Consider the following 27,835-nt stretch of genomic DNA (forward strand, 5'->3'; position numbering starts at 1 on the left):
AATGGGACTTGTGTCGTGACCTTTGACCCTGTACACTGATGCTTTATGTCTCTCTCCTAGATGAATAGTTCTTTTGAAGCTATGGAGCCTTCTAATGGGAATCATTCGGTTGTTCCTCTGGCTGCACCAGTTATTCCAGACGGCACAAGCAGGTCCAATATGACCATTATCCAGACGCCGAATGGGACCCTGATCGAGGCGGACAATATGTTCCTGAACACGTTGCCAGCTCAGGCGCTGTCCGGCCTGTTTGTCTGTGCTGCCCTGCTCATAACATGCCACCAGGTGAGTCTGCTCGGAATCTGACAATCTGTTGCAACATCGGGAACACACATCACATGATTACGCTCACATCAGGGCACGAGTTCTTCTCTGTTTAAATAAATAAAATAAAAAAATATTGAATGAAAAGTTGAAAAAAGTATAACATGTTTAATATCTGGCCTGTTTTCACACATAAAAACCATCCAACTTAGTGACTTCAAACTCATCATATTTGATTTGATCTAATTTAAACTCTTGAATTTATTTTTGCAGTATTATACTTAGAAAAATGCAATAATAAACACAAACATTTATGTTTGTCTGACTATGATGATTTTTTACTTTAGCTAAACATTTCCTGTGCATTGTAGTACATATAGCAGCTGGTGTAGTCACTTATGTTTAAAACGCTAAGGCTTTTCTATAGTTTTTCTTACTAAAACATTTGTGTTTAACAATTTCATTTCAAATTAGTTGTTAGATTTACTCCACTACTTGGCCTATGTACCAACAATTTGCACCACAAACCAACCAAAACAAAGCGAGAAAGATTTCTAAACAAAATTGACACTTTGGGAAATTAAAATGGGTGCATATGGCTCTGTCTATCATAATGTCGTCCAGCAGAACTCAGCCATAATAGTCATAATAGCCGTGTGTAATCAGAGGCAGTTGGAGACAGGCAGATTGTACCTCCCTTGCCAGAGGATTAAAACAAATTCTTGTGTTTACAAAGGATTTTTACAAACAGGGATGTAACCTTGTGTTAGTGTTAGTGGGTTTTAATAACTGCATGACTACACGGGCGTGTAACTCTCGGAGCAGGTTTATTCAGTGCCTTTTTGCCTCAGGTGTTTGTCCAGTGTCTCTGCAATGGAGGTCACACTGACAGGTGAACTTTCAATAAATAAATGAGAATAATGCAGAAAATCTAACTAAAATCATTCAAAAAAGACTTCCCAACATGGACAAATAGTTTAGTTTTGCATAAAGGCCAGCATAAAACCTTCAAATCAACATGCACATCACAACAGAGCGGGAGAGAGCATTCGGCATTCATTTTTTTAGTTCTGTTGATCATAATTATGATGCGACTTTGTGTAATATTAAATTGTATTGTATTTCTTGAACTAGACGTAATGAACAATAACTTGTATTAGTAATGCGTTTATAGATTGAGTGATTACAGAAATAAATTAACATCTCTACATCTCTACGAGTTGTTTTATGAAGGAAGTTAACCACCGTATTTTCCGGACTATAAGTCGCACCAGCCAAAAAATGCATAATAGAGAAGAAAAAAAACCCATATAAGTCGCACTGGAGTATGAAATGCGGTTGCAAGTGTGAAAATAACAAATAATATCACATATAAGTTGCTCCCGAGTATAAGTATATAAGTATAAATATAAGTATAAGTCGCACCCCGGCCAAAACTATGAAAAAAGGTGTGACTTTGTCCGGAAAATACGGCAGACCTCAAACAATAATCAGCAAAACACATTCAATTACAGGGGGTTTTATTGCTGAAAAAAATACAGTTTTAATGTGTGCGGGCTGCTGGTGCCCAGAGTCAGGACAAAACATGGGGAATCTGCGTTTCAGTTTTATGCAGCTAAAATCTGGAACAGTCTTCCTGAAGATGTGAGACAGGCTTCTACTCTGACAATGTTCAAATCTAAGCTAAAAACAGTTTTGTTTAGCTGCGCATATGACTGAAAGGATTTTTTCTTTGCACTCTTCTCTTTTGTTTGTGATTTTATTAGTTTAGAAAATCAGTTGGATTGATAATTTTTAATTTTATTGTAGTTAATTTTTATCTTTGCACTCTTCTCTTTTGTTTGTGATTTTATTAGTTTAGAAAATCAGTTGGATTGATAATTTTTAATTTAGTTAATTTTATTGTATTTCTGTTTCTGTAATTTCTTTGTGATTTGAATGCATTTTTCCTGCTGTGTGAAGCACTTTGAATTGCCTTGTGTATGAAATGTGCTCTACAAATAAACTTGCCTTGCCTTCCCTTGCCTTTCCGCAGAACTGACCTGTAATTTGCCTTCGTGGCGTCTCGATGGAGATAGTTTAATTGCCATAAAGTGGGTTATTCTAGACCAAGCATTAACCTCTCCATGGAGACGAGCACCTTACACCAGAAAAGTGACGTACAGTGACATGCCACTCATCTCGTATTGAACACGACAGAAAGCAATGCACTTTAATTTCAGCAGCCCCCTTTATAAAGTAAACAAAGTACGTTGTTGTATGAAGGAAATTAAGTGTTGAGCCTAAAAGCACGAGCCCAAACAATAACCAGAAAATCATGTCGCCATCTTTTATCCTGGCGCCGTTGCCGTGCCGCTGTAAATGACTGTTCTCGCGAGGGTGGCGGCGTCACCCACTGCGCGCGGATAATGGCTTATCATTATGGCTTTATCATTTGCCGAGAATACTGTGGAGCGCATTGTATTATCAGCAGGAAAATCAATTGATATTAAGACAACATTTACAGCTTCATTCCCGAGCCATTGTCACGATCGCGGCGTTTTAGTGAAGAGCTACGTTACTACTTGATTTTGTATCGAGTTGTTATTAAGTTCCCCAATGCAATAGTAGCCACGATGTGTTCCCCAGCATGTGGTCACATCTCACAATGCGCCCAGGTGTCTTTTTTTATGGCTACATTTAAAAAAATATGGACAGTGCTAGATGTAGGGAAAAAGCAACAGCAATTCAGGCAGCGCTCAATTTGTTGCTTGCTTTTTTTAATACAGCCTTTGTTTTGGCAAACCTAAGGCATTTTAATTGAACAAATAAATACTGGAACGGGCCCAGGAGAGAAGTGCGCTGTCACACGGGGAGGGGGGGGAAATGGTCCGAGTGTTGCAATGCTGCCGCCGTTTCATTGACGTCGACTCCCGAGAATTGCCACGGACTCTAAAACCCACTTTCTGAATACTAAGCGCAGATAGACAATGACCTTAGATCCTCTCCGCTGCGGTTGCCAATACTTTTAAGGCGGGTTATCAGTGAAGTGTGTCTCATTCCGTCTCCCTCGGTGCAAGTCCCTATGCGGCTCGATGAAACTATAAAACTCGGCTTCAGCAATATTTTACCGTAGCGTTTTTTTGTAACCGCGCCATGTTCAAAAGTTGTTTAAAGTGGCTCATGCTTTTATTGTTGTTTTTAAGATTTATATCAATCAGATTTGTCATACGTTTATAAGATAAGATAAGATAAGATATTCCTTTATTGTCCCACATGGGGAAATTTCATTGGTGCAACGCAGGTAGATACAGAGGTAGATACAGAAGAACAGATCACTTATAGGAAGTTTGAAAAACACTTTCAGTAGAAGATCTCCTATAAACAAAAACTCCCATAGACAAATAAATAAATAAATACCATTGCATGTGATCCCGACAGTAATTGCACATGAATATGTGTCACGACAGCACATAGATTGCACATGAATTTCACAGTAATTGCACATGAATTGCACATGAATTCCAACAGCAATTGCACATACGACAGAATTGCACATCAGTATTAGGTTAGGTCAGTATTGCGACGGGATAACGTGACGATCTCCGGGTAAGACGACTGTTCTCCTCAGTTTCATGAGTTCCTCCTTTGTGTAAACGCGGTACGGCGCCGGCCAGGGGGCGGGGCCGGAGCCGGGGGGCGGGGCCGGAGCCGGGGGGCGGGGCCGGAGCTGGGGGGCGGGGCCGGAGCCGGGGGGCGGGGCCGGAGCCGGGGGACTCAGAGCCAAGACACATCGCAACGACACGACGAAAACACTCAATCCAAGTTTAAACCTTAGAATTGACTCATCCTCGTGGTTTACCTGCTTTGATATCCCTCAAGTGCTGTCACAATTAAACTTTGTATATTAGGGCTGCAAAGGTTATTCAACTAATCATCAATCTACTATTAGATTAGAAAATATTTATATAATTGTAATCTGAATTATACACATTCAAACCATACTAAAAGACATTATATAAATGACAAAGACAGTGCCATTATTGCATCAAAATGTCAAAAAAGAATAAAACGTTCTGATTTTATCAATTATATATTGTATTCATAAATGTTCTCTATCTATAAGCCTTCAGTTATGATATTTCAACCTTTATTTGTTTTGGGTAGTTGGTTAAATGTATTTAAAAAGTCAATTGAAATAATCGTTTGACGTGTCGACTAAATGGGAAAATCTATCGCTTACTTGCCGATGTAAGATACAAACTTTATTCAGATCAAATAATCGCATGCATCACAATTACAAATGCATTTTAAATTTTTTATTCTGCTTATTAATCCAATTGACCAGTCAGAAGGCAGTATGACCTCCTTACTTTGAGTAGTTTGCAGTAAACCCCAAAAGAAAAACGCAAAACAAAATATCTTTATTCACTTCGCCTGGCCCTCCTGGTTAAAAGTTTTAAAGCTCTAAATCCGTCGTCATGTCAACTACTCTCTCTAGCCTAAAGAAACGGGGGAACATCTGTCACAGTCGACTCGTCCGCATGCCGAGAGAGCGTCCAAATCCAACCTCCCAGTGATCGCCCTTCACTGCGACTGTGTAATGGGCGTTTAATCAAGCTGCATGTGGCAGAGAGGCTCACTGGCCAAACAGTGGCACAAAATGTTCTCTGCTCGCTGCACAATGTTCAATCCAAAAGGGAGAGATTGAATATAAAGCTTGGAAAACATTTTACATGTCACAACCTTTGCTTTAGGTTGGTTTCTCAAGTTTTGTCTCCAGCTAGTTATTTTACTAGAAGGCTAATATTAATACTAAATTATGTTGGCAGCGGTAGTGGAAGTAGTGGGTTGAATTATTCTCTTCCTAGGTTCTTGAGTATCTAATTGGTCCCTGTGCCTTTTTAGATGTTTACATGTCAAAATTGTGACTGAAATTCTGCTTTTATTCTTGCATCATCTTCATTAATATTATCTGCACATTGGAGGATTTAAACATATTCATACCGCAGGCATTTTGCAACATTTATTACGGTTACGACGACTGAAGCTCCATTCACTCCATTCATCAAAATTAATCTTAAAGCCAGACTGTAATTCTTCTTTAGAAATGAATCATGTTTTGAAACAACGGCTTCTGTGGCCAGTGGTCTTGTTTTAATTGATTTTATAACATTTGTTTTAATTGAACGTTTTATCTATATTTCTTTTGTTTGTATATTTTCTAATTGTGTAAATGTTTTTATGTGTTAACATTGTGCTGATGTAAATGAGAGCTTGCTCTCAAGGGCCTTCCCTGCATAAACAAATCTTATAATAATAAAAAAGAATAGGAGAATGAACATGTGTGTATTAAATCCTGCTTGTAAAGGCCACAGGAGCAGTGTATTCACTGGAGGTTAGGAGCTTGTTACACTCATTGTAGCGTTGAGCATAAACGAAAAACTTTTTAAGTGTCCTCCACTTAGTCTACAGTTTGAGTCATCACTAGGCAACAGAGCTTGGCACTAGCTGCTCTGATTGGCTGCTGTAAAGGTGATTGCATGTGACATCCTAAATAGCCAAGATGTTGATTAGCGGTTTTGGATCTGTGACCCGACAAATAGTCACAACAGAATAGCCCTGGCCTCACAGACATGAGAAGTGTCACCACAAATAATCACTTAGAAGTGCTGCCCGTTTGTCTGGCCAAAACGATGATCTTGTATTCCATCCAAAGAAAATAACTTATTCCTCATGGAATACATGGTGAAATACGTCAGTTGGGTTTCCAGACAAGCTTCCCGAACATATGGAGAGGCAAATCGGGCTTAAAGCCTTACCTGATAGATAAAACGTATGGCTAGTTTGTTAATGGCACCACCTCCCAGCAGAGTACACACTGTAAAAGTATATGGTTCTGACTGTGAGTGGTGATCATTTCTTTTATTGCTTTAACTTTATATTCTGACCGTGTTAGATAAAGCCTTCCCGGAAATACATTACTGATTGAACTTAAATAGCCGTCATCCCACTCTTTCCTATGAATATCAATAGATAAAAAAGAGCTTATTTTGTGCTGGCCGTAATGCGACAACAAAGGTGTCTCTATTTAGGAATGTGTTTTGAAAATATTGATCTCTAAAGAAAAGCTCACTTGTGTCATCATTTATATCTCTGTTTGTTTCCCGGCGACAGATCTACACACATCTTCGATCGTACACCGTCCCTAACGAGCAGCGCTACATCATCCGCATCCTGTTTATTGTGCCGGTCTACGCCTTCGACTCCTGGCTCAGCCTCCTCTTCATCAGCAACGATCAGTACTACGTCTATTTTGACTCCGTGCGGGACTGCTATGAAGGTATGTAAGTGGCAAAGGTGATCGGTCTCTTCTGTGGTCGATATTGTGGGTCGATTCAGTCCAGTGGTTTAAGGTTTAGATAAAGTTGGGTTTAGGTTTAGACTTTAGAAGACTTTAGATCCAGCGAAATTGCTTGGTTACTGAAAAATGCAAGATAAAACTACAATTCAATATACTCAACAGATAATATTTTCGACCGTATTTTCCGGACTATAAGTCGCTTTTTTCATAGTTATGGCCGGGGTGCGACTTATACTTATATTTATGCTTATATACTTATACTCCGGAGCGACTTATATGTGATATTATTTGTTATTTTCACACTTGCAACCACCTTTCATACTCCAGTCCAACTTGTATATGTTTTTTTCTTCTCTATTATGCATTTTTTGGCTGGTGCGACTTAGTCCAGAAAATATGGTAATCAGTTATTTGCAACTATCTACTTGTGTTTCTATTATTTATGCACTTTTATTATTATTATTATATTTGTATTGTTGTTGCTGTTGTTGTTGCTGCTATTGTTGTTATTGATTACCCAAAAATTGCTGAAATGAACCACAATGTGACTTTCACGCTAACAAAACAACAGTTTAATAAATAATAATATTGAAACTATTTTCTGCCACTGATGCAACAACCCAACAATGCCAGGATGATTCCAATAAATAAAAAAATAACAGAATGAAAGTTTAGTATCTATAATGAGTCATAGAAGTCCGTTTTTGACACTGTTATAGCTCAGATCTTTTGTGTAGTTAGAGATTTCAAATGTTAGTGTTGTGATTATTGTGAGAAAAAACAACACCATTTAACAGTTATTCACGATTATTACTGAGACTGTGTGATATCTCTTCTAACACATTACAATTTCTCAAGTTTCTGACCAACTTTACAAAATTGAACTGTAAATGTGACAAAAGACAGCCAGATGAAAACGTACTTTATGTCGAGTTGTAATTTTTGACCTATAGATTGAATTAAAACCACGTAATTTTGCTTCTAAAATAGTCAATATTATAATTTTTTTGTTCTCACGACTATACTGTGACCTAAATAATCCCGATTTTCAAAATAACTGAATAATCTTGACGTCCCTGAGTATAGTACTGGAAAATAAACATCGATTCGAGTTGATGAGTTGATATCGGCCTAGACAACAATCAGAACCATAATTAAATCAGAAAAGCGCGTGGGTTGTATAACTGCGATGAGGTCGTTATTATGTGAACCTCATGACCGCACAACCTCAAATCCAACAGATGAAGAATAGCTCTGCGTCTGCCGTCTTACAGGAGGAAGTTTTCATATTTTTCAGTGTGCAATTCAAGAAAATGGCAGTGGCGGCTGCAGATGAAAATATTCAAGACATTCCTAAAGAAAAATGCTCTTTCTAAATGTCATTTTAGCCGTTCGCTCTTTTGCCCCCTGCCTCAGTAAAACGTTATAGATCCTCGCTGTAGTCTGTGTGCTGCTCTTTTATTTGACATCTTTGACATCTTGTTCTTTTGATACATTTTTTGCTTTTTAGTGAGACAAACAAACACTAACAACATAGAAAATACACACACTAAAAAGGCACAACAACCAGCAGCTCCAGTAGCTCCTTTTTGGCCCTTGAGGCATCCTTACCCTGACCTCCTGCTTTTGTGGCTGACAGTGGTGTAGCGTTTCCTTTTGTAGCTCATATACCTACGACAACCCACATGTAGGTACAAAAAAACCTGCTCAAACCAGTTTTTTTTTTTTTTTTTTTATACACCCATTGTTTTCTATTGTTCAGAGACCTGACTATAAGCATATAATCAGGAACGCCTTTCATGACTGTGATTATGCATATTGTATTTCTATGTGCATTTTTTAAGCTTAATTGTACAGTAGGCTATTGTTTACAAGATGTGTATCATGGATAATCGTGCATTAAAGAGGGGCTATTTCACTTTTTCTGCTGGAGGTTGCTTGTCTCCTTGAAAAAGCGTTCCAGATAATGTTCTACTTTATGACATTTAAATGATCTATCCCCATGGAGACAAGCGGGTGACACCGCCAGGTTTTCAAGGCCATGAAAACACTTAAGGCCATGAAAAAACTACATTTGAATAAGTGTGAGATATATTTAAAGCGGTGTTGCGGAACCAAGTTACAAAGTGCAGCTAAAACATTGTTGAGATCGTTGTAAAATAATTCAGGAAACAAATAATCGTTATCTGGACTATGCAAACACAGCATGTTGTGTTTTATGGCTCAGACAATTATTTTAAAATGACAACGGAAACGTGAACATTTAGTCTGCAAACTCGATGAAGATGGCCTCAAACGGCATCACTTTACTTTTATCTAGGTCAAACGTATTAAAATAACATTCAATCCAGAGCATTTGGTGTTCTTATCGATTTATCAAAAGAAGTGCAGCTTTAATTAATACATTCTTATTGTATTTTTGTGTGTGTGGTTTCTATTTTGGTTTTATTAAATCTATACCTCAAATATATGTCTCTTAAATGTTGCGTATGGACCTTTTTTACTCGTCAAAAACCGTGTGTAAAAACTGCTCTTCACCAGTGGCAAAACGTACGCCCAAAGGATTGTAATTCAAGCATAGCAGGAAAGTTGAACATACATTATTCAAAAAGATTAGGGTCCCGTTTGCTTTGAGTCATTTTGCTGTTGAGTGATAGCGCGCAGCAGTGAGAGAAGCACAAGTGCGTTGAAACTTAATGAAGCTGCTCCCGACCGGACAGCCCCTGCATTAGCTCCTTTTAATCCCCCCTTAAATAGCAACAAAGGATTAGTCGGGGATTTCCAAGTCACAGAGCCCTCAGAAGTATACTAATGTAAAGACCAAATTAGCAATTGTCTCCAAATGTAGAACAAATTGTTTTTATCAGTTTGAGTTTTCTCTGAAGGGGTAATTTGACCTTTTTAAATGAAGATGTGCTTGAAGGAGAATAAGGATAATCCGGGTGTTGGGATCGGCTTGAGTTAATGGACAGTGCGACATGTGTATGACGAAGAAGTCTTATCTCGCAGCGTTTCTCAGTATCTATCAACAAGAGTAAAAGCATTAGTGTTTAAAAAGAGGTCAGTTGTTCATTTTAAAGCGAAACATGTCTCTTTGTGTGGATTTAATAGCTAAGGGAAAGCTTTCAGACATCTTAAATTAGTCAAAAGTAATTTAATTCAGGGTAAATGCTCGGGCTGAACATAGTATGTATCCAAGAGCAATTTTCTAACTTTGCGGTTGCGATTAGATTTGCAATTTATGGTGTTAATTGTTGGACTGCTTTTTAGGCACGTCCAGAACACGTAGAGGAGTTTGCAGCTTTTATACACGATAAGAAAATGTTTTGTTGTTTGCAAATCTTAAGTCATTTGTTTGTTTGTGATTGGCTAATCGCTACCATTCAAATTATGAGTTTTAATTTGATTACGATACATCTTGTAGCCCTAGTAAAGACTTTTCATAATAAACCTTAGAAAACTGTATCGCGCAATTGTTAAGATTATGCAGAAAAATGGAGGTGGAGAGTGGGGAGAGACATTTCGCAAATCATGAAAGCCAGAATTTGGAAATAGCTCTCACAACGCATAACCCTTATACTAACCCTAACCTTACCCTAATTTTGTGGGGGGTTTTTGGTCAAAATAAACATCTGCTAGCACTTCCACTATAGCGACCAATGCAAAGTGGCGTTTTTGTAGCAGTACTGGGTTGAGAGGGAAAAATTATGGTAAGTAGAAAGGTCAAAAGTCCTTAAAATGGGCTGAATAACAGGGAAAGGTCATGTGACTGAAACCCTAAACATGTTGTCCATAGTTCTCACTTAAATGAATAGAAAATGCAAATAAGTGATAGGCTTTTAACTGGGTATTGCTTGTACCTCACGTCTTGGTTCATTAAAACCGGTGTTAAAAATTCCGCCTCGATGCAGCACTCTGTAGGTTCAGAAGTGTAGAACTCTGCAATTTGTAATGACTTCATGTTGTTTAAAAGTATCACAATACACATTTCTGTAGCAATACACGTATTGTCAAGAAGTCTGTCACGGTCTTTCACGATATCAATATATTGAGCACAGTCCTACTCTCAAACATGAAGCATTTTTCTTTAGGTCATTTTATATGTGGCTACTGTAAATTGATGCAGAATGTAAAAGTCCTTTTTTTCCCATCTTCCAGCATTCGTCATTTACAATTTCCTGAGCCTTTCCTTTGAGTATCTGGGAGGAGAGAGTGCGATCATGTCGGAGATTCGAGGAAAACCTATACAGTAAGTGCTCACATTTTAATCCTACACAGTCAAGCATACGCCATTACACCAAATGTACAACGTTTAAGGTAATTTTCTTTCTCCACTAAATGCCTTTTGACTGATCAGTCTTTTCACTTTGGGGCGTTAAGTGCTGTGCTACAAGTGCAATTTGGTTTTAGGAGAGCGGCTTTTACTCACTCAACTACATGACAAAACTAACAGTGCACCCCATCTAGAAAATGTCATTGAGAGTGCAGAGAGCAAACTTTCTGTGGAGTGAAAGTTTCACTCTATGCAAGCTTCAAAGGTTGTATTACTCTTTAGGCACTTTACACTTTTCATGGATTGGTGATGATAGTCAAACAATATTTTGGCAATCCAACAGAAATGTGTTGAAACATGTCTTCAAAGGACTAATATTATGCATTATTTTAATTGTTATTAGCCTTTAAACATGCTATTGAGTAAACGTTTCCTTTGAGAGGCTTTGTTGTAGGGTAGTTGTATTGATCGTGATTAGATAGGAGAAACCCACAGAATGAGTTGGGCGATGATTTATGGACTTGAAAACAGCAGAGAAGCTTCTCTGAGCCACGTCACAGATTGCGAAAACTTCAGCTATAGAGGAGATTCAGAACTGTTTTTGACGCTCGGAGGGGAGAGGACTATCTAATTTATCAAACTAGCGTGAATTAAGCTAAATGCTACTTCTGGTATGTTTTTCATGAGGAACAATGTTAGCGCATGGTTAAAAGATAAATGTTGTAGAATATGTGTCCTTTTAAACATATTAGTTGAAGTTTAATTATCAGACAAATGTGAAATATAAATGTAAAATGCATCACAAAATAACAGAAATATAACCTTATACCAGTAGTTTTTTAATCGGTTCTTTTTGTAGCATTTTTCACTATATACAATATACTCTATATTTACAATATTTGATTTTCAATATACTGCCTACTTCTACTCAAATATCCTTGTGGTTATCTTTCCCGATTGTTCTTTTATGTCTTGGTTTTATCAGTCTAAAAGCAACATTGGTAAAACTGACTGGTCCATGGACTCTTCCAGGCAAATCCTGATTTGTTTGTCAAATGAAGGTCTATATGCCAGTGTTTTTAATTGTTGGTTTTAAATGGTATTCTGGTTTTGAGAAAGTTTGGCTGTATATTGTCTTGACATAAACAGTAAGTGAAAGACATTAAGGAATAAGAATATAAGGTGCAGCGGCAGTAGTACTGTATGTAATGTATTTTCTATTTCACTTGTTTTGTAAATACAGTGTGTAAATCTGTGTTATAATTGGTTCAGTGCTAAATCTAATCTTCAGCTCTTCAGGTGATGTAAGTCTTCTCCTGCCTCGTGATGAACTCCTTTGGCTTATGAAATGTTCAAGAGCTTTAAATAAGCAGCTGTGTTTGAAAATGTGCACACAACATGGATAAATGTATACATCTGGTAAAAATGGCAGGTTCCAATTACGGACGTCAAGATTATTCCGTTAATCGTAATTATTTAGGACACGATTTAATAGTAAGAACTAGAAAGTTATCATCCTGAGCATTTTACACTTTCACAATTTGTAGTTTCAACATTTGTAGTGTTATAATTACTATTTATTGACTCCATTATGAACATTGAAATCCTTAATTTTCTTCCCAAAGTTGAGGATGTGATCAACTTTATGAAATCAAACTTCCTGAATGAAAAGTAAAGTTAATTTGACATAAACAGCCAAAGAAAAAGTATGTTACATTTAAGTTTTCATTTTTGTGATTGTAAATTTAATTGAAACAACTATTTTTTGTTACAAATGTTGTTTTTTAGTACTTATGATTATAATGGGACCCATTGAATCACAATTATCGATTCACTATATAATCTTGACATCCCTATTACTGTCTTATGAGTTAAAAGACCAGAATAATTCAAGCAACTGTAATGGTTTAGTTGCTGTTCGATTCAGCTGCTCTTTCAAATACATAATTATAAACCTTTTTATAGCAGCCGTATTTTCTACAGTTCTGGTTAATGTTCTTACTTTATTCATCGCATTTGTTTCTGACCGATTCACTCAGAATTCTCGTCTCTTAACTGGCATTAACTGGTGTACTGGAGGATATGTGAACCAGCTCCTCACTGTTTGCTTTGTTTGAGAAAAGGCTTGGGTTAAGTGACGGCCACACCAGACACTTGCTCTAAATCCTTAATCTTCTTGTGTTGGAGTTTTCCCACAGAGCATTTCAGTAGCAGCCTGACCTATTGCCAGAAAGACGTGATCGATAATAGTTTTGTTGTCAGATCTGATTCTTCTTTATATCATGCTGCAAACGCTGATAACCATTTACATGTTGATCAATAAAGCCATTTCTTTGATGCAGAATGTGTCTTTTTCAGTAGGTTTTGTTGAATAGTGGCGATGGCAACGAACTCGCCGCTTGATACTATTTCTTTATGTTAATTTATACCTCCAGGTCACAGATTAGACTTAAATACATTGAGGTACTGTTTTGACATGTTTATAAGTAGTCGATTCATTGTTCATTATTACTTTCCTTTTCAATAATCCAACATATTTTTGTCTCCACAGGTCCAGTATGCTGTACGGCACTTGCTGTCTTAACGGGATGAGTTATTCCATCGGCTTTTTACGATTCTGCAAACAGGTGAGCTTTGTGTTTTTGACAACACCACTGTACACACAACATGAAAAACAACTGTTGAGGTTACAGGCCTGATCACTTTTTCATTGATATAAATCTGTTGCATTTGTTAGAGATGTTTGACTTTAATCAGCAGTCCTTTGGTTCTATCTGGAGCTGCAACGATTAATCTAAATCATTTTGACTAGTCGACTATTAAAATTATCATATTTTAATAATTGTAATTGTTAACTGGACTAGCTAAACTTTAAAACACATGCAAAAATATGTTTTATCTCAAAGACGGTGGCATAGAGTAAATCAAAATGGCAAAAAGGAATAAACTAGTTCAGATTTCATCATTAATGCACTTTATTTGTGATTTTGTTCTCATTTAGAAGCCTTCATTCACCATATTTCAACATGTATTTGGTTCAAATGTATTTTTTAAATGTCTGTACAATAGAATTAATTGTTTGACTTGAGTAACTGAATGAAATAATTGCAGCCCCGGTTCAATCACTATTGTTGGTGTCCTTGTGGAAGACACGTCACTCACCTTTTCTGTTGAGGCGTGCGAGTCGACGGCAGCCACATTTTATAATTTGCAGACATGCAATTTCCGCCGTAGGTGATGATCGATGACTATTCAGTTTCATAAAATACAGTAAATTGTTAAAAGGAGTTCTGCTAATATGCTATTCAGAGCATTGATTTCCCCAGTGCAGACGTTGAATGGCAGATGCTGTAACTGGCTCCGTGTTTTTCAAAGGACACATGAAGCCATTTATAAAAAGGAAAAAAGCACTTGGAAAAATAGGCCAAGTGAAAGAGCCTTGATAACAATTGCGAGTGATGATACGAGCTGTTGCCGCCCTGTTGTTTTGGGGAGCACCAGCAGCAGCCGCTCTCACTGATGCAGATTGAAACTGAGAGTTATGTCTTCAAAACAAAATGCACCACGGAGTGAATTGGCTTTTTCATGAGCAGAAGCTGATAAACACCGCTCGTGCTGGGAATTCTCAACAGCCTACTTTAGAAAGAGAGTCGAACTATAAAGAAAACAGGCACAAGTTAAACTGTCACGAGAAGTGTGAAAATGCATCATCGCTCCATAGTTATAGTGTCAAAGGTATATTGGGTTTGAGATATTAACTTCATTCTGTGAGCAAGGACCATAAATAGAAATCAACACAAAGTTGTAAATGCAGGCGTACAGAAAAGGTAAATCGAAGCACTAGTACTATATAATTAAATATGATAATGAAAATATGAACTAATATAGTGGCGTAATGAAGATGGCTGTGTGTGTACAGGGTCATAATAAAAAAGTACAAATTATATATTATGTCAGAGAAAATAGATTTTGTTATTGTTTTTACCAATTTAACTCAATTTAAACTTTACTTAAATTTCGGATCTTGATTTTGATTTGCAAATAGCAGTCTAGAATATTATATAAGCTGAAAACAAAAACATTCGGACGATAAAGCCACGTAATAATAATTGGCAAATCTGATTCACTACAAACATAAAAATCCATTATTAGTTTGCAACTACATTTACAGTATAGACTTTAACGTTTTAGCCAATTACTGCACCTCCAGAACCTTAATTTAATGCATTGTAGCTATATATTATTAACTTATTAGTATTTGGAAACACATTTTTCTATTTGTAAATCTTAATCTACAAACTTCAATCACTAACGCAATGAGAATGAGAGTATCCACTGGCCTTGGTCCTGCAGCATGTTAACATTATGTGATTAAAGGTTAAGTGAATCTCTGATATGAGCTACAGCCTTGAGTCACTGTGGCTCTCAGAGATAAGGCTGGTGGATAAGCGTTTGCAAACAAATAAAATATGCAACTGTTTTTACATATTCAGTTGTTTTATCTTGGTATCACAGAACGCTTTGGGACACATTTTGTTAAGCATTTAAAGTCTGGTCATGAGGCCCGACCTCAAGGCGAGCAGCTCTTGGGAGGGCAACGAGGAAGATGATGAAACTTGAACGGCTTTTTTATTTCATTGGTTATAATATCATAACATTGTAATCAGAACTGATTGGTTAAGCCACAACAGCAGAAAACACTGGTGAGAGCAAGGATCAAACCACTGATGAGTTTGAGTGGGAACAAAGCTACTGCAAAGCATTTAAGCATCTAAGATTACTCTAAAAATATATGTTTAGAGTTGGGATATTAAAATCATTGTTTTGGAGACATGCAATATGTTTTATTATGTGTGATCATTAACCGCAACCAGGACATTTACAACATTTCTGATGGATTGCTACAATATCAACTGAAAATCTTCGTTGAGATAATCCCTCAAAAGAAGATATTAATTATTGTTCCTTTTGTCCTGCCCTATTATCATTTATAGAATAAGAATAAAAATATCTTTGTACCACACTCTAGCTTTTAATCCTCTAATATAAATAAGATCAGCTGTATTTTTGCCCATGTATTCAAATTACTAAAAATAACTGCTAGTTAATCCCACCACTCAACACTAACACAAACACTATATTTGTTCTTTTGTGTCATTGCTGACATACAAAAACAAGTCTCCAAACGATATGCACACAGTCTCTACCGGGAACAATTTGTTTGATCGAAGAACTGTAAATTGGAATAGTGTTTTCAATACTGAGCACGTCAACAGAACCACACGACGATTATTGGCTTCAAGAGGCAAGCGAGCGGCAGGTTGGCACTAGAACATTCACTTTGTTTCATCTGTGACGGGTTCAAAGCAAATCCCTGATAAGATGTTTTCTGATGGCACTTTGTCTGATCCACGTTGACCCGCACAGCTGTCCCCAGGGCTGATGTCATCTGCCTGTGTGAATTTAAGTTTGAAGCAGCGCTGCAGAATACTTAGTGAAATGATTGTGTTTGCTGTGTTGAAGGATGGACAATATACAGTGTATAAATGTAGTCTTGGCAAATAAATGAAGTATTTGGGAGGTTGGGAAGTATTTGGAGTAGAAGTACTAATAGGTTAACATGCAAGGAGCAAATTGTAATTGGCCAAAGACTTATTTGTTCATGTTTTTTATTTTGTCATTCCTGAGCGGCTCATGAACAGAAGGAGAGTTAGTTGAAGGATCTTGTTCATCTACTCTTGGTGTCCCTAGTGAATCTCCTGGTGATGTAACCTCTCTCCTGGACCATTCTCGTTGTCTCCAGGCGGTTCTTCGTGAAGGACCTTTGTGCATATTGGCTCTCTCTCGGGGCCTTGGCAAGCGTGTCCGTCAGTGGGTGGGTCTTCACGGTCCTGCCCCCATGTTGAACCTTGATGACCAGATGTTTGGGCTTAGCAGGTCTCTGATTTGACTGCGCCGGTCTCTGCTTGGTCTGGACTGGTTGCCGCTTGCCAGTGTCCTTCTTGAGACGTGTATTTGTCCATGTTTCTCATGGACTTGACTTGCTCTCCTCTGATCTTGGCCTTTTATGAAGCTGTTCTGTCTCTGGAGCCTTCAGCCCCATCTCTGGACAGTTAAGCACGAGTCAAAAGCCCCTGTTCTTCACATTGGTAGCTTCTGAGATGGTCAAGCGTTCCATTGCAGATGTTAGTCCATCCATCGTGTCTAGGGCGAGACAAGCTTTTTGGCCAAAACAACGTCGAGTACGGCTTTTTGTAGATTGTGATCTCATCCGTGCCATATTGGTCATATCATCACTATTTCTCTGTTTCAGTGGTTACCAACGTGGGGAAGTGTTCACAGTGAATTTTAACTTCTAGAAGAACTCTCAAAGACAAAAAAAAAATAAAAAATACAAGGTTTAATTTGAACTAATCAAAATCAGGCTCTATGTAACTTGTGATGTATACTTTTTTACGCCCACTCCTGGTCTTTGTGTATATTTTTCATCAGATATTAAGTAATCATCACAACCCATTATGCAATTTTTCGATATACCTTATGTTTGTTCTCTGTGTCAATAATCATAATAATAATCATAATAATCACAACTGAGCTCTACCTTTTTATTATGGGGCAGATTTTGATCATGTGTTTTATATTATCTGAAAATACAAAAAAGTCAGTTACAGTCAAGTGCAATGCTGTTTACAAAAAGAGAGACATGCTCTAATCTCATTTTGGTCCTCCACCTAATTTAACAGATGGGGGGAATAATACGTTTTTTACTTGTTTGTTTATATTCCCCCCCGCCTGACGGACGGCGTTATAATTGATTTGACACCGGAGCGGGTTTCGGTGCGTCGCCCGTTGTCAGATTTTCATGTCTCGGTCTCTGTTTTTTTGTTCTTTCAGGCCACTCTCCAGTTCTGCGTCGTCAAACCCATCATGGCCGTCATCACCATCGTCCTGCAGGCCTTTGGCAAATACCACGACGGGGATTTTAGGTGAGCCGCTCGCCGCGTATCGTCTGGTGCGTCCGTGCCATCGCCGGCAGCATAATTTGTTGTTTATGCACACGGGCGACAACGTGCGAATAGAGATAATGGTATCACTTCTACACAGAGCGCAGGTGCATTGAAATGAGTCGGAACGCTCAAGTAGAAAGAACCTGCCGCTTAGATATGTGCAGGTGCTTTGCTGTTTATTATTGTCACTTTTAACATTCGTCGTGATCGGGGTGATTCAGAATCGACTGTGCCAGTGTTCACATTTTTTGTTTGTGGTTATAATTATTGCCCCAGTCCTTTTACAATTAATGTACAATTTTAAATGTACGTTTAAAGTTTGTTCTGAATGTTATTTGTTCTGTTTTGTTTGGAGAAATGTTGAATTTAGAGCAGATTTTAAAACGTGAATCACAAAAAATGACTTCTAAATGATAATAAATCTACAGGTTAAATTTGTACTGTGTATAAATAACGTATTTAATAATAAACCACAAAATCTAGCTTTACCTTTTCTAGCTATGTATCTTTACACTATTTTTCAAGTAATAATTGTAGTTCAACTTCCTTCTCTATAGGTTTGAAGCTAGTTTGTACCGAAATAAATTCATAATAATGCTCTTGTTTTGTAGAAATGCTACAATTTAATATCGTATTAATTAATACATATTGTCTTATGATCAAACATATTCCAGAAAGGCTGCAAAAACAAACTGCAAATTACACTACTAAACAAAACTAATTTGCAGTTTGCGTTTGATAGACTGCGTTAATATCATCTGAATATTATAGTAAAACAATCATGGATATTCATGTTTGTCCATATCGCCCTCGCCTTTACTGAAATTAAAAATGCTACCGCCATAACTCCTTCCTCCTGGTTTGTAATGTGCCGATGCGCTCACGCCTTCGCTATAATCACGTTCCACGCGCACCTCGTGGGGAAAACTCTCTATTGAATTTCTGTACTTTGTATCAAACTTCATAATTAGAGCCTGAATCGCAGGCGAACAGCACGTGTTATAATTTGAAACGAAGACCCTCCGTTTGCGGCCTGCGAAGCGCTGTTTCATTTGAGTTTATTAGTTTTGAATATCAAACTATATTGAGACCAGCAGACAGCCAAATGTGATTTTTACTTCATCTAGCGCGGGCCCACGAGGAGTCGCAGCCGCTGAAGAGGATAATTGTGTCATTGTATTTAGCGTACCCTCCGAAGCCGTAAACTCAACATATTTATTATTCCGCTGTTCCTTCCGTGTCTTTTTAAAGAACCAACAATGGGGACACGTGCCTGAACCTCGTGACAAACGTTTCCAATCACTTTTAGCCACTTCAAGTAACAATGTTAGTGACAAGAAATACATCTCTTTTTCACCCGACGGCGGTGATTCACGATTGTTGTCCTCTCTTCTCTTGCTCTGAAAGCTTCATGGGAGTAATTAGCGTATTCACAGCCGGCTCCTTAGAGACAAGCGTTCGAGGAAGACGAAGAAATGAAAAAAAAACAAATGTGCAACTTTGAAATGCTTCATGGAGTGAGAGCGAATACTTTATTAACCACCTGTTCCCATATGTACATGTGTATATTTAGTGAAGAGCAACATGTAATCGGTGCTTGCGCTTTCCAAACGCCGATACTTTACTGTCTCAAGTACACACATTAGTTGGCCGCGTGCCTAATACGCAACCTGGTACACAACAAACCGACTCGTTTCTATAAAAGCTGCAGTTTCGGACGATATTTTAATGCTGTCGTCACTATCGCAGCACATGCCAAAGGTTTAAATGTTGTTTTCAGTCGTTTATTCACGTTGGCTGCACTGGTTTATGTCGTTCCTCTGCGTATTTACATTGCAAACCTACCAAAACAATACAATAACTTGCATTTAATCGTGCATGTCATTCCTGCATACTGCACCTCTAATGTACATAAGTGTGTGTTACTCTACTGCGTTATTTGCGTGGTCATAATGTTTCGCCTGATCAGCGCGTGTTCTTTTCTGTCCGCAGCGTTGACGGAGGATACCTGTACATCATGATCATCTACAACTTCTCCGTCAGCCTGTCCCTGTACGCGCTCTTCGTCTTCTTCTTCGCCACGAGCGACCTGCTGCGCCCGTTCGAACCCGTGCTCAAGTTCCTCACCATCAAGTCGGTCATTTTCCTCTCCTTCTGGCAAGGCAAGTTTTCTCCCTTTTTTTTTTTACAGATTTTACATTTTGGTGTTGACAGTGTGGTTTTGGATGTTTTGGAGGCGAGTGAGCATTTTTTCTTTCTTCCGTATACAGTGGAACACAAGCGACATACTTTATCACTATTGCCTGAAAAAATGTGGGGAAAAGAAAGCCTATTTAATTCAACGGCTCTCATTAATAACGTAAGGCTGACCCAAATACATTGTATGATTGCTGTAACCCGACCCAACTTTTTTCAAGTGGATCGGTCGGTCGGTAGGTAAATTCTTTTTTTTTTTTACTTTGTAGGCAAAAAAAAAAGATCCAAATCGTCACCATTTTTGACTTGGAGTGACTGCCAGGGGTCAGGCTTCAACAGTCAATGACGGAAAACGTCTCGATCAATCCGATTTTAAGATATTTCAATCAACCTGTTATACGCCGTTATCCTTTATTTTGGTAGCAAAAGCGAGCGGGGGGAACATGCCGAACATGCGGGCGACATGGGCGCCGCCATGTTTGTTTGTGATGACACTGCTGGGTGTGTTTCTGTCCCAGAATGCAAAACGCAGGTCAAATTTAATATGAAGCAACACCATGACGCAGAACTACATGAGCAACGGTAACTCCAGTGGACAGATATAGGCAAACCAAGAAAAATAAAGGAAATATAGGTTTACTCCTACATGGTCTGTTCAATACAGAAGCGTATGGAGGACTGAAAATATTTTCGTATAAGCGTCGTGCAATGCATTATTTGTCCCTTGGGATGAAGAATTAGCTGACCAGCGCGATAAAATTATTCAACTCGGCGCTTTTGAAAAGACGGCAAAATATTAGAAAAATAAAATCATTTGGCGTCATTTTGACAAAATGCAGATTTTCTTTTTTTTCAGTCAGCTAGTTTTATACCGTGTCTCTCGGGTCACGGCTTTCTTTTTCTTTCGGCAGCCATTTTACATCAAGGGATTCTTACACATGAGGACAACTGCTATAATTTAACTCTTACATGGAAATAAGATACCAACAATGGAACATTTCTAGATTAGATTAGAAATGCATATATAGTGGATTCAAAACGCTTATTCTTTTCATTTTAATTAAAAAGCTATGGCATTTATACCTGTGTTTTTTTATTTTAAGATGACAATTCCTACCTCTTAACTCTTAATTAATTCTGAATTTGTTAAAACATTCTTTAAATTCTACATTTTAGTCACGATCTGATCATATTCCATGTACTTCCGTCCCCACATTTCAATAAAAGCTTTAACAGTTGTCTGTGTATTTCAGGCATGCTGCTGGCCATCCTGGAGCGCTGCAGCGTCATCCCCAACGCCCTCTTCATCGACGGGCAGGAGGTGGGGGCGGGGACAGTGGCCGCGGGCTGGCAGAACTTCATCATCTGCATCGAAATGTTCTTCGCTGCCATCGCCCTGCGTTACGCCTTTACGTGCACCGTCTACCAGGCGAAGAAAAACGACAAGCCAGGTGAGAGCGAGCCAGCCTCCTCCTCTTCCTTTTGCCTCGATCGGTTCATTCACGTTTCCTCACGCATTAAGATCATTTATATACAATATTTACCGTGTACTCTCAGTTAAAAGGACTGCCTAACTATCTTCCTAACATTGCATTAATCCTGCTACTAATTGTGCAAATGCTAAAAGCTAATTGTGCTACTGTCGGCTGCTTATAAGTAAAGAATGGGAGGCAAAAACATTACCGTACCGTCCTGTAGCGCTTAATGTGACAGCTTATTTTGTCCACATATTGTCTTTTAAGCGTAGTTACTCAAAATAACTAGTTTTTGTCATTTGCACCTCACACACTTAAAATTAGTTGAGCTTTTTTTCTCCTTACACATTATAAACAATTATCTACCAGTGATGTAACATGATATCTATTCACGTAATTAACTATTCAAAACATAATATTATATCTTTTGAACTGTCAAAAGTCCTCAAAATGGCACCCATAACGGAACATTTTAATCAATGAATATCAAATTTTGTTTAGAGCTGGGTTGAAATAATCGATTTTCCGATTCTTAATCGATTCGCATATTAATGACCGATAATCGATTCGTATGTCCAAAGATCGATTTTTTTTTATTTTTTTTATTTATTTTATTATTATTATTATTATTTTTTAATTAAAATTATTTTCTACATTTCCCTCAGTGAACTTCAATCTACCTCCAAGAAAGATAATTCAGGACTCCTGGATTATCTTTCTTGAAGGTAGATTGACCCTTAACCTTTTCATCAGTCTTCCATCAGTAACTACCAATACTTGTAAGATTTGCTGTTTAATATTGATATAATAATAGTTTTAATATGTTGCTTCTCTACACAGTCATGAAGTGAAGGAAACGGTTCAAATACATTTTTAATAACATTAACCCCCGGATCGAATCGAAATCGGATCGAATCGGAAATCAGATCGAAATCGTAGCGAATCGGATAGGATCTGAGAAATCGGAAAAAAATGATTTTGAAACGTAAAAATCGGAATTGAATCGATTCTTGAAATTTGAATCGAAACCCAGCTCTAATTTTGTTAAATAACTAACTATCAAGGTGGACAGACAATAACGACTGAAATGATTCAACATTCAGCATAAAATAAGTGTTCTCTCTATTTACTCTCACAAACTAAAGACAGAGGCAGCAGTTACATATAATTAAAATCAGATTATTGCCAGATATTATTTCTAAGACTATTAAAATGGCATGTAAACCGCAAAGTCATCTGTTTTTTCCTCTGATCACGGGCGCTCTGATCACGTCCGCTTTTGTAGTTTGTATGTAATTTAAATAATCTTAAAGAAAATCGCATCCTAATCAGATTGTGGTGTGTTTAAACAGCACAGCCCCTTTTTGTTGGTCCTTAAAGATTACGCTTTCATTCCCCGTGTTGCTAAAACGATTAAGTACTAAAGAGTGCTTTTGTTCTTTGTGTGTCATCCAAAAGTGAGAATGTAGTTGTCTAAAGTTAAATAGAAGTCAACGCTAAAGCCTCGGCATCAATAACCGCGATCGTCTCTCCTGATATAAACCCTTTATCCCTTTGGGCTGCTTAATATGCTCGGACAACTGGTGATTAAAACATTCCCATACAATTTATTTTTTAACAATATCAGAATCAAAGCATGAACTGAGGTGACCCTAATTATTGGAGCTCATTCCCAACCTTTGTTCACGCTCGTGTAAAAAAATCCCATCTATCTGAGGCATAATAACAGTGTAGCTCGCCGCTCACGTCGGCTGCTTATTATTAGACTGTTTGCTGCTAATCGAGCTATTTAGTCCCACATGAATGAACTTTAGCAAAGTTATGAATGGGTTTGTCTTTGATTGTTCAAAACTTACAACGCCAACATTTGAAGGGTCACGTTCCATAATGTTATATAGTCAATAGTGCAGCGTTTTCTATGGTGTGTTCAGGCAGTATTTACGTACAAGGAAGACATTTTTCTGACTCTTTAAACATTGTTTCAACTAAATTAAAGTATTTTCAAATAGTTTTAATTGTCAAATAATTAATATGGTCTAGAATAGGGCTGAACGATTAATTGCATTTGCAATTGCGGAGCTAGCGAGGCGGAGGCGGAGGCGCTAGCAACGGACCCAACCCGCATGGGGTTTCGGCCAATCACAGAAGCAGTACACATGCTTTCGTCTCAGTGAGAATCTCTTCTGTCATTCTGACAGCGTGTATAAAAAATGTAAAATGTTGGAAAGAATATTTCACACTAAATGTATCTAATATTGTGTTGGTCTTATTTAAGTAATTCATTACGTTTTCGAAAAAAAGAGGATACAATTAAAAAATGTATTAATTAATTGCACATTAAATCGCAATCGCAATAATGGGGGGGAAAATCGCAATTAGATTATTTCTCCAAATCGTTCAGCCCTAGTCTAGAATCATACATATTTACCATATTGTGCAATACGTTGCTAGGTAACTGTTATGGAATTACCCAGTGTGATTTGAAGTGCACTTTAAATCCTCCTGTCGCAGGCTGACCAGTTGGAGTGTTTGCTGAAAAGTGCTTGATGATGGAGAGGGCTGAAACAATATGCCAGTATCACCCAAAATAGCAGATCGTCTTAGGGATCGGATCACAATTTCATGTTTAGCCCTTTTTTGCAAAACATAATGTAATAGTGCTGTAGTCGACTAAAGTCTTGTTCAGTGCAATGATGAGGCAACTAAAAGGGGGCGTGGCCATGACAAACACTCTCAAATGTCCCAAAGTGCTGCGATATAGATATTATCGTGATATTTAAGTGCTGCGATATAGATATTATTGTGATATTTAAGTGCTGCGATATAGATATTATCGTGATATTTAAGTGCTGCGATATAGATATTATCGTGATATTTAAGTGCTGCGATATAGATATTATTGTGATATTTAAGTGCTGCGATATAGATATTATTGTGATATTTAAGTGCTGCGATATAGATATTATCGTGATATTTAAGTGCTGCGATATAGATATTATTGTGATATTTAAGTGCTGCGATATAGATATTATCGTGATATTTAAGTGCTGCGATATAGATATTATTGTGATATTTAAGTGCTGTGATATAGATATTATTGTGATATTTAAGTGCTGCGATAATATTGTGATATTTAAGTGCTGCGATATAGATATTATTGTGATATTTAAGTGCTGCGATATATAGATATTATTGTGCTATTTAAGTGCTGTGATATAGATATTATTGTGATATTTAAGTGCTGCGATATAGATATTATTGTGATATTTAAGTGCTGCGATATATAAATATTATTGTGATATTTAAGTGCTGCGATAATATTGTGATATTTAAGTGCTGCGATATAGATATTATTGTGATATTTAAGTGCTGCGATAATATTGTGATATTTAAGTGCTGTGATATAGATATTATTGTGATATTTAAGTGCTGCGATAATATTGTGATATTAAAGTGCTGCGATATAGATATTGTTGTGATATTTAAGTGCTGCGATATAGATATTATTGTGGTATTTGAGTATACTTTTTGACACGATAATTTCAATTTTATTAAAACAAATATGTATTAGTCAAACTCTGTCAAAGAAGAAGTACTTAATAGAGACAAAACGGTGACTACATCAAGCCAAATTTAGACTGACTAAGAAAAGCCTGAATAAAATCAGCCTTTTTCAACCTTTTCATTTCAAAATAGTACATTTCTGTCAGAGGGTGGACCACGTGGTGTTGTGATCTTTTTTAGCATTTTTTTTTTTTGTTTAACGTTGCATCAGAACTTTGGCAAATTCAACCACAAAACCACTGGAGATTACGCAATTACAAATACTACAGAAAACCACTAGTAAACGACGTATTTATCTGTAAACGGTAGATTAAACCCACATCTCAAAACAACTCACGACATGCCTTCTCCTTTCTGCTGTTGCAAATATAAACGCTTTAAATCCTCCCCCCCCCAAAAAAATAACTAGTCGACTAATAAATATGTCCGTCGAACCGCTAAATACGTGCAGTCGATGGCGGTAAAGACCCCGCACTGTGTCGCCCGCAGCGCTGACATTCACGACGCACTCGTCCTTTCGGCCTCGCGCAGGTGTTAGCCATGTGTTCTCATGTTTACCGGTCATAAGTCGCACCTCGGATTCACCACCGGGCGCGCCGTCCCTCTGAGGCCAACGCCGCAGCTGTAAGAGGAGACCCAGCCGAGCGTGTCTGACTCCCCCCTTCACCACTTCTCCCCGTCCTCCCGCGCTCGCACCCTCCATGAGCCACATCCGCACAGACCGCCGCCACTGACCCTGAAAGGAAAGTACACCGCCAATGCTGCGTTTTTGTTTCCCCCCCTTTCATGAGTCGTTTTAGCTGTGGAGCGAATTGGACCCGGCTTGCGGCGGCTGAGAGCAGCTCGGCTCGTTTAGACACGGCAATCAGGGAAATTCGATGTCAAAAGACGCCTTTTGTGCTCATTTCTGTGTTATTCAAAGTGAGAAAAATGAAAGGATTCGTACAAATTAATCTCGGCTCATGCCCCACAGAGATGGAGGTGTTTTCTGTCAATATTGATGCAAGGAGAGTTATGATTGAATGTTGTTGTTGTTTTTTTAATTAACGCTAGTAGTTACTCTTATAAATATATTATGGATGTCATTTATTTACTTCATTAACATATTTTATTTTGTTTTTACTTTAAACTTACTATTTGTTTGAATGTTACAATGAACATTTGCTTTTATTCACGCCCAATTTAACATATTATGATTGTCTTATATATTTTTTCCATTTCTACTTATTATATGAGACACGCATTTCAATTTTGTCTCTATAAAAGTCCTTATTTACTGTGATAAGGTGGAATATAATCCTTTACGCTCTATTTACATCAGGGATGTCTCGTATTTGCACCAATTAAAGAAAGCGCTCTTACTTGTGTAGATAATGTTTTTAATCATGTTTGTAAAACACACCCAGCATTAAGTCTCAAGGTAAATGACACCAGCCGAGCACAGATGTTTATTGGACCTTCTTATAAAACATGTTGCAGAGTGTTTATAATGTGAAACATGATCGTGTTGATTAGGTTTCTTTGAAAACATTTGATCTTTGTCTGTCTTTCTTTTTTATTTATATTAATGAATGCATTTGTTGTGGTAAATTCACAAAAATACACTTTTTAAGGGTTTTTGTATTTAAGATACCGTATTTTCCGGACTATAAGTTGCACCTTTTTCATAGTTTTGGCCGGGGTGCGACTTATACTTATTTATATATACTTATACTCCAGAGCGACTCATATGTGATATTATATGTTATTTTCACACTTGCAACTGCATTTCATACTCCAGTGCAACTTATATATGTTTTTTTCTTCTCTATTATGCATTTTTACTTTATCGTCATTCAAGGTACACATTTAGAACTACATTTTGTAGCATCTCACTCAGCAAAGTGTAAACATATTGCTACAAATTTGCTACAAAGTGCTAGAATAAAATACAAACTATACATCAAATAAAACCAATTCTGTCACGAAAATTTTAAATTCTTAATGAATATCTTATTGTGTTATTTTATTTAAGCCTATTTTATTCTTACACATACTGCATCTTATTTTCTTGCACTTTGTTTTTACTGTTATTATTCATTGTTTGATGTTGCGCCTTCCAGCCAAAGCCACGTCTAGTTTGTGAATTTCTCATTCTCATTCTCTTACTGAATATACAGGCAAAGTACTGAAAAGTATTGCACTGAGGGCCAATAAAACGCCTTTTATGTGAAATACAGTTCCACCCATGCCTGGACTCGCCTCCGGGTTAAATGTCGGGTCTAACGGTTCACATTCTCTCTCCTTATCATGTCACCGCCTCTTTCCCGCAGAGAACAACATGCCTCCTATGCAGAGCATCTCCAGCGGGCTGAAGGAGACCATAAACCCCGGGGACATGGTCCAGGACGCCATCCATAACTTCTCCCCAGCTTACCAACAGTACACGCAGCAGTCCATGCAGGAAGTGGTCCCGCCCAGCAGCGCCAACGGGAAAACCACGGCGGGAAAACCCCGCAAGTCCGACAAAATCATGCTCATCACCTCCGACGACGAGTTCTAGGCATCATCATCTTTATTCTGGAGCCTCAGGGAAACGGCTCCATAGCAACATCACGCCAAAATGAATGTGTTTCATGATACAATAACGGTAAAAAAAAACTGGCTGTTGGATTATTATGTGTAAATTCTGCAACTAGGAAAGAAACGACAGCTCTAAATGTCTTGGGACAAC

At 37.7% G+C, this 27,835-nt stretch overlaps 1 protein-coding gene across 1 annotated transcript; it reads left to right on the plus strand.

Annotated features, from left to right (window-relative positions):
• Positions 1–60: 60 nt before the first annotated feature.
• Positions 61–27,768, plus strand: tmem184a (transmembrane protein 184a). The gene is made up of 8 exons (XM_072443019.1): positions 61–285; positions 6,421–6,586; positions 10,766–10,856; positions 13,432–13,507; positions 17,775–17,866; positions 19,880–20,049; positions 21,337–21,534; positions 27,435–27,768. Exons 1-8 carry the CDS (start codon positions 61–63, stop codon positions 27,662–27,664), a joined length of 1,248 nt encoding a protein of 415 aa, XP_072299120.1. The 3' UTR covers positions 27,665–27,768.
• The last annotated feature ends 67 nt before the right edge of the window (positions 27,769–27,835 follow it).

This window comes from Eucyclogobius newberryi, unplaced genomic scaffold (assembly GCF_026437365.1).
Source record: "Eucyclogobius newberryi isolate DKJ021-1_F unplaced genomic scaffold, fEucNew1.0.hap1 SCAF_13, whole genome shotgun sequence".
NCBI lineage: Eukaryota > Metazoa > Chordata > Actinopteri > Gobiiformes > Gobiidae > Eucyclogobius > Eucyclogobius newberryi.

Coding starts and splice junctions, on each gene's coding strand:
- tmem184a (XM_072443019.1), top strand. CDS start 61: ATGAATAGTTCTTTTGAAGCTATGGAGCCTTCTAATGGGAATCATTCG. Junction 17,867..19,879: donor TACCACGACGGGGATTTTAG/GTGAGCCGCTCG, acceptor TTCTGTCCGCAG/CGTTGACGGAGGATACCTGT. Junction 20,050..21,336: donor TTTCCTCTCCTTCTGGCAAG/GCAAGTTTTCTC, acceptor TGTGTATTTCAG/GCATGCTGCTGGCCATCCTG.